Here is a 7545-nt window from a genome sequence, read left to right on the forward strand (position 1 = left end):
ATAATATAATTTTTGCCATTTATTTCATTTATTCCTGAACATTTTAATTGATCAAATACTTGGACAATCAATTAATTATTACAAATTTAAGTTGTAAGAACACAATCAAACACTTTCTATTTGAACACGTCTACAGCCAAAATTAGCTCATCTAAATATCCCATTATGAAAAATATATAATAAAAATGGTCTAAAATTCACTAAAAGAAAGGAATGGGGAAGTTTGTTGGAAGGAATCTCGACTGTGGAAGTGCATGATTACCACATATATTTATGGGAAGATGATAATGGGAGTGCATAGGATTCCTCACAAGAATGTGATTGATGATGACTTTAGCTTAATAATAACCCTTTTTAAACACCTAACAAGTAACCACCCTCTTTACTTCCACTAAATGAATAAACCTAACCCCTACAAATCAACTCCAAAAACCTCCTAAAAACTTTCTTCATTACCTGTACAGTACAACCTCCAAAAGCAGATAAAAAGTGCAATTGCACTTGAGGGAATCCAATGGTGCAATAATTATAACCCTTTTCAAACGGCCTAATCCATTAGATTTATCATTTACACAAAACGTTTTTCTTGCTAAACCAAAAAGATTTATGATTTTTCTTCTTTGTTACTTAATGGTTAAGCACTTAATCCCAGACAGTTTTACATGCTTGTTTCCTTTTGCTTAGTTTGGACAAAATGAAAAAAGACTCTGTTATTTGATAAGACACTAATCATTTACCTATTTATCTTTCGTCTTTTTCCCTAACCATAACGTCATTGAAATCATTTACCTATTTACTAACTGGGTCTAATAAATAAAAATTTTGATCAGCCATTGACTCATTGAGATCTTATTCAATCAACAACGAACTAGAACTAACGACCCCTTAGTCTCATTTAAATGGTTTATTATATCTAGAAAAGAAACAGATCTTGATCTTACTAATGCACCAGTTTATCTAGGGGACATGATTACCCATTTGGCTGCAACTAGATGAAAAAAAAAAGAAGAAGAAACAACAGCGCCTTGTTTAGTTGTACAGTATAAGTAGGACATGCAAATGGAAAGTGATGTATCACAATGAAAAAGTGCAAATGTACTTGTGGGCATTCAGTTCTGCAATAAGATACACAAGTAACTTATAAACTGGTAATGGTAAAGAAGGTATATATAATAAGATAAAGGCTGGACCATAAAAGTACAAATACAACAAATATCATCCAATCAAAAACAAGGCCACTGCTTGTGTTTTTACTCCAACTCGCTTTCAGGTTCAGACCCCCACACTTACTGCTTAGTTTTACCTTCATTATCACCTTCCCTACACTATTTAATGCCTACTAAAAATAAGTCAAAATTACCAATGCATTTATAATTATATGGAAGAAAAGTATCGTATTAATCAGAGTATAAAGACAAATGTCTATGTTCATTTGATCTAATAATCTAGAAATATAAAAATTATACCAGCTAAGCCAAGAAAAAACTTATAGGGCTTTCTTGACTTGAAAGAAGTTGGATCTTTCTTTGTTGGCAGCCTCCACGTCATCAGGAGATGCCACTGCTACCACAACTCCTTTCTCTTTGATAGCATCAATTGCATCACCAAATTCCTTGAAGTCATTTAGCCTTTCAAAAATAAAACAAATCAATTAATATGCAATATGCAACTATAATTTATTAAAATAAAAAGATTGTGGTTATACCTTGTTGATAGTATTTCCTCACGTCTTACTTGTCTTTCTTCTTCTGTAATTCCCAACAAGTACCGCAATAAGCTACAAAAGACATTAGTGTCAGTCTCAGTGAAACTCTGTTCTGTTGTGTCTTGTTCTGTATTTTTAGCGGAAAAATGTATTATTTATTATATCAGATAACTTACCTACTATACCCTTTGGCATCGGGTAATTGGTATGAATCTACATCACCAATTGTTCCGATGATTGCTTTTGTAAGGGTATCATCGTCCATTTCCATTTGACGTAGAAAATCACAGGTTCCATCGTATATATCCAATGTCTTTAACAAATTAGGGTCCCGATAAGATAGGAACGAGAATACTCCTGTTTACAGAAATTGGTTAAAAAAATTAATTACATTTTTATAAAAAGTTGATTGATTTTTGACCTGAATGAGAGTCGAAATCACAGAAGCCTCCGTAGGCCCCACCACTAACACGCACACGATCCCATAGCCAGGTGTTACTTATGTGTTTTGATATAACATATGCACTACCCTTAAGTTGGTATCCAGTTTCATACACATTTGCAGCTTTTCCAACGTAATTCACCTGTCAATAAATAAAATAATTTAATAACGAAAAATTAAAAATATATAAGTTCGTTTAATGATCTTTTTTCTTAAATAAAAAAACAACCTGTGTGGGTATCACGATTGCTTCATTTATCGAAGGAATTCGTGCATTCCAAGAAGATGATGCAACTGGAGAAGTTACTGGAAGCAAATCAAGAAACTTTCCGACATGTTTTTCTGAGTTTTTAAGGTTTTTCCCATCGGATGTGAGATTCACAAGGCAACCCTTCTTTGAGAGAAGGGTTTTACGGATCTCTTCAAGGGAATTGGAAATTCCATTCCAGTCCTGTTCCACTTTCTCTTCAAGATCTTTCAGATATTCCAGGTAACTGCAAGTATAAACAATATTATTATTAATCATTTTTTCCCACTTATTTTATTTAAAATGATGAATTTAATCCAACCTGACACCACCCATCTGTTCACTAATCCACCCTGCACTGTTTAACTTTGCATCCATTCTTGCAGCTGCAATGCCATGCCCACTGCCCCTTAATCGATTCTATATTAAAAAATATTATAAACTTCAGACCATATTTTACTAATTGGTGTGAATTGTGATAATCAAATTGTATAATTTTTATATTATATGATTCCAATTAATACCTCCATTCTAGCTTTACTTTGGGAGACAAACTGCTTGAAGCGCTTTTGATCTGCAAACTGAACATCTTGGAGAATACAGTTCACCTGAAATAACAGTGAGTTATAATAAGTTCATTGGAGAAAAATATTTATCAAAAAAAATTATAAATATTTAATTTTAGTTAAATGAATATAATAGACTTACAAGGTTGAAAAGATCTTCAGTGCGTGCTGACATGGCTTTGCCTCGAACAATAATATGACTAATAGGAGCTTCAGACCCTCTTTTTGATGAGGTGAAAGGGAATACTGATATGCCACCTGTCTTCCTTCCAATTAACTGATTTAACTGCACAAAGTCCAGGTCTTTTGTACCCATCTCCAGTAATGATTGACTGTTTATCAATAAGTATAAACATAATGAATAATAATAATGATATATAATTACTTAATTACCATTCATGTGTCCAAAAGAATCTTACCAAAAGAGTGGAACCAGAGGAAGAAGTTCTTGCTTCAGTGAACTCATGTCAAATACTATTTCAGTGTAAAGAACATCATTTGTGAAGAGATCATGCTGCAAGACTTTCACCCCATTGATATCTCCAACCTTAAAATTATCAAATTTTGTTAAAGATTATCAAAAATCCAGGAGATAAATGAACTACAAGATAAGATAAAATAAAATTACCTCGATTGGGATTTGAGTGGGCTTTTTGGGAATATCTTGCAGTGAGAGACTTGGAACAGATTTTAAAGCTTCTGGTGGGTCAGGAGTTTCTTGTTTCAACTTTAGCTCGTGGGTCATACGTGCCAGCTCAGCAAGATCTTCCTCAGTCATACTTTTTTTAACTTTTTCCAAACTTTCTCTCTCAACTGCTTCATCTTGTGAAGCTTTCTCTGGATCAGGCTGATTAAAAAGTGTATTAAAATTAAATACTGATATCATGTCTTGTAACTGAAAAGGAATAAAATCCTAAATCCAAAATACCTGCATTTCAATCGTGACAAGGTGAGGATTATTTAAAATATATTTCTCTATCAAAGGAGCAAATACTGCTTTTGATCCTTCCTTTTCAATTCTAGCTTTCAATGCTGCAAGAGGTTCTTGGTATTTCAATGGTTCAAAAGGATCCATATCATATATCCACTTTCCCTGTAAACAAAAAGAGTAAAAAAAAAGCCATATTTCCAGATAAGACTCAAGTACAAGAAACGAAGCCAAACTTACAATAGAGCGAAGCATCAAGGCAAGGCCACGAGGAAATGATCCGGTGTTATTTTCTCTGAGAGAAAACTCGATTGTGTTCATGGAAGCTTCCACAGCCTCCATGTTAAAACCTTCTTTTGCCAAATTTGTAAGTGTGTCCATGATTAAAGTTTCAACTTTCTGAATGTTTTCTTCAGAAACACCCTTGAGTCCAATGCTAAATTGAGGTTGAAGGAGCTCATCTTCTATCCCACCACCAACAATGGCATCTCCCAAACTACTTTCAAGCAAGATTTTCCTTAAAGGTGAAGCAGGAGTTCCCAACAACAAATGATCAAGAAATCCAAGGGCAAGCTCGGTTTCAAGGCCTAGAGGCTCATCAGAAAGCAACCAATTAAGGCATACCATGTGGTTTTTCTTTAAATCACCACCTTCAGCAGCAGGGTATTTCTCAACAACTCTAACTGGTTTTGAAAACAGTTTCTGGGTTTCAATCTTTGATTCAAGGCGAGCTGGACTTGCATCGAACAAATCTAGATATTCTGTAATTGTTGTTCATTTCATAATGTTATGAGTAATATGAGTAATACCACAAAAATTGAACAAATATTAGACAGATGAAAGATGTGTACCACTTAAGATTCGCAGGCGTTCGTTTGTATCATCATCTCCATAAAACCAAATCCTGGCATTGCTTGGATGGTAATACTTACGATGAAAATCCTGTGTATTTTGTATTTGGTAAAAAGGGAATAATCTGATGTAACAAATAAACACAACAATGTAAGTTAAGATGGACATAAACACACCTTGAACTCTTCATATGTGAGTTTGGGTATGACTTGGGGATCACCTCCACTGTCAACACCATAAGCATTGTCTGGAAAAACAGCCTGCAGATATTACAATTGTGGCATCAGTATGATGTTTGAGATGTTAACTCAAGCTTGTAGCAGAGAAAAGACTTTCTTAAATGAAAATATATTTTTACCTGTTGAGATGTTCGGCCTAATATGTTATCAGGCTGAGAGTAAACACCTTTCATCTCATTGAATACAACACCTGAAAGCATCATATATAATAGGAAACATGAAGAGTTGTTAATTTAGCATTACAAGATTTGATAACATAGAGAAGGAAACTTGATATTAACCTTTATAAGTTATTTCTTCTGAAGGGTCATTCAGCTCGTAATGCCAACCCTCTTGTTGGAAAGTCTTAATGTCCTCCACACATTTAGGAAAGAAGACAGCATCCAGGTATACATCAACCAAGTTATAAAAATCCTACAATTAAAGAAAAAACATGTATTATTAAACTAGATTTGGGAAGGCTATCACCTATGTTTGTTTCCAATAATTAGTCAAAAGTTATTAACCTTTGTGTTTGTGGATGCAACAGGATAGCATGTCCTATCAGGATATGTGAACGCATTTAGAAAGGTGTGCAAGCTCCCCTTCAGTAGTTCAACAAAAGGTTCTTTCAGAGGATACTTTCTTGAACCACATAATACACTGTGTTCCAATATGTGAGGAATTCCAGTTGAATCTTTCCTGCATTAATAGTTGGATGAAGTGACGATTAGTATAACATATGCAGTTATGCACTAATGGATTATGGATTAATCAGCTGTCTCAATTACAATGCATACAAGCATTAAACAATACACAGCAGTTTTCAGATTCTGAAAAGGAAACTTACGGTGGAGTTCGGAAAACTACGCCAAAGACCTTGTTCTCGTCGTCATTTGATACAGACATTACTTCGCAACCGGTTTTCTTATGTTTATACAAAACAGCTGTCGACTTACACTCCTCAATAAACTGCTCGGAGACCTTCTCAAATCCAAGCTTCTCAGCAACATCATCGTGAGCGCCAATAGCATCTGCAAACAAGCAGTAAACCCTAAAATTAACATTAACAAGTGATAATGAGTGACTATGACAACCTAATCCGGTAAATCAGTCGTGAATAATATCATGTCCTCTCAGCGGTATTCGAAAGACAGCTAAAACTTGAGTTCTGAATTCAAATAGGATAAATTGTAATTGATATAAAAGTGAATAACATTTGAAGGACAACTGTAATTTAAAACTCCGTATGTCTGTATAGCAATTAACATAAAAAGGACTAATGCTGAATTGCTGATGTAGAATTTGTAACAAACTCCATATCAATTTTCTTTCCAAAAAAGTACGAAACTTTAGCTCTTTGTCAACGAAGCGGAAGGAACATGAATTAGTAGTGATATTAGTCATACCAGGTGAGAACTGTGGAGATGAAGTTGCGATGGCTTTGGGGGTTACAGGCGAGAAGCGAGAACTGAAATGAAGGCGGGATGGCAAGGCGGTGGAGATTTGGCGGAGGTGGCGGCGAAGAGGAGAACGGCGGTGGATATTGGGGATAAGACGGTGGCGATTGGAGGAAAGACGATGGGAAGAACGAGAGAAGGTTCGAATACACGCATGTGAAGTACATGAAGAGATAGAGCGAAGAAGAACAGCTCTCTCCATCATCAATGGATGTAACGAAAACCGCGATGTGGTTGCAGAAGGCAAAATGGAGCTTATATGTTGTGTGGTGGCTTGGAGAGAACGTTGCAAGATTTCAATGGTTCTTTTCTATTTTATTTTTTTATTTTTTGTGGTTTTGGACTTTGGCCCAAAGTATCCAAAACTCATTGATCAAATTATACGCCACCGAAGAGAGGAAGGCCGAAGCAACTTATATTTTGTAATGTTAAGATTTTTTTATTACAAATAAGACCGAAAGATGTGCCATTTTCTGTACTTGTGGCGGTGCGGGAAGGGTTGGGGCTGCGTCAAGGCACCGGGAGTTTTATTAAGGGTGTTGATCGGATAAAAATTTTGGGTTTCGAGTAGATTGGATCAAATAGATCAGGTTTTCCTTAAAATAATAATACAAGATACCCAACCTATATTGCAATTTGGGTTTTCGGGTTTTAGGTCGGATCGGGTATTTTCAGGTATATCTAAAATTACTTAAGTATCATTAATTGGATTTTATTACATTTGGGTTTGAATGCAAAAATTTTTATGGTTAGTTTGGGCATCGTGAAGTTAAACATAAAAGCTATATATTACCATGAAATTAAAGGTATAAGATTTCCGGCAACAATCATTTTGCAAGAATTAGGTCTATGTAAAACTTTGTAGTTTAATAACCATATATTAATTATTTGTTTCTTAAAATTTATGCGATGACTAACATTTTCTTTACTTTTTTACTATATTTATTTGTATCAGATTTATGATTTTACTTTGAAACATTCATTTTAATTTTATAAAAGTCAGTTTGACTAAATAACAATGAAGGGTTAAAATGTAAGTATATATAGTCATTTGGATCAATAGGTTAATAACATTATATGGTTTTTTAATCGGGTATTCAAGCATATACAGATTTTTTTAAACCTAC

At 34.5% G+C, this 7545-nt stretch overlaps 1 protein-coding gene across 4 annotated transcripts; it reads right to left on the reverse strand.

The window, feature by feature from the left end:
- Positions 1 to 1005: 1005 nt before the first annotated feature.
- LOC111877788 (presequence protease 1, chloroplastic/mitochondrial) lies at positions 1006 to 6736 on the reverse strand. 4 transcript variants are annotated; one of them, XM_023874307.3, is made up of 20 exons: positions 6368 to 6736; positions 5809 to 5992; positions 5486 to 5660; positions 5261 to 5393; positions 5099 to 5169; positions 4917 to 5000; positions 4740 to 4830; positions 4129 to 4649; positions 3889 to 4053; positions 3589 to 3807; positions 3380 to 3507; positions 3103 to 3292; positions 2919 to 3002; positions 2717 to 2814; positions 2377 to 2641; positions 2127 to 2289; positions 1882 to 2062; positions 1706 to 1777; positions 1467 to 1628; positions 1006 to 1115 (listed from the first exon to the last, which is right to left on the reverse strand). In XM_023874307.3, the coding sequence occupies exons 1-19, from the start codon at positions 6621 to 6623 to the stop codon at positions 1487 to 1489; spliced, it is 3222 nt and encodes a 1073-aa protein (XP_023730075.1). In that variant the 5' UTR covers positions 6624 to 6736; the 3' UTR covers positions 1006 to 1115; positions 1467 to 1486. The 4 variants fall into 4 exon arrangements, with proteins under 4 accessions (XP_023730075.1, XP_023730067.1, XP_023730061.1 ...); XM_023874299.3 differs by lacking the exon at positions 1006 to 1115 and adding an exon at positions 1150 to 1325; XM_023874293.3 differs by lacking the exon at positions 1006 to 1115 and adding an exon at positions 1150 to 1336.
- Between the last annotated feature and the right edge of the window lie 809 nt (positions 6737 to 7545).

Source organism: Lactuca sativa, chromosome 5 (genome assembly GCF_002870075.4).
Source record: "Lactuca sativa cultivar Salinas chromosome 5, Lsat_Salinas_v11, whole genome shotgun sequence".
In the NCBI taxonomy this organism is placed as follows: Eukaryota; Viridiplantae; Streptophyta; class Magnoliopsida; order Asterales; family Asteraceae; genus Lactuca; species Lactuca sativa.

Bases quoted from the DNA above. Each gene is read 5' to 3' on its own strand.
- LOC111877788 (XM_023874307.3), bottom strand. From the start codon at position 6,623: ATGATGGAGAGAGCTGTTCTTCTTCGCTCTATCTCTTCATGTACTTCA. The intron at 5,394-5,485 runs GTTAATAACTTT...CTTTAATTGTAG, and splicing joins TTGCATCCACAAACACAAAG to GATTTTTATAACTTGGTTGA. The intron at 2,815-2,918 runs GTATTAATTGGA...TTTTTAATATAG, and splicing joins AAAGTAAAGCTAGAATGGAG to AATCGATTAAGGGGCAGTGG.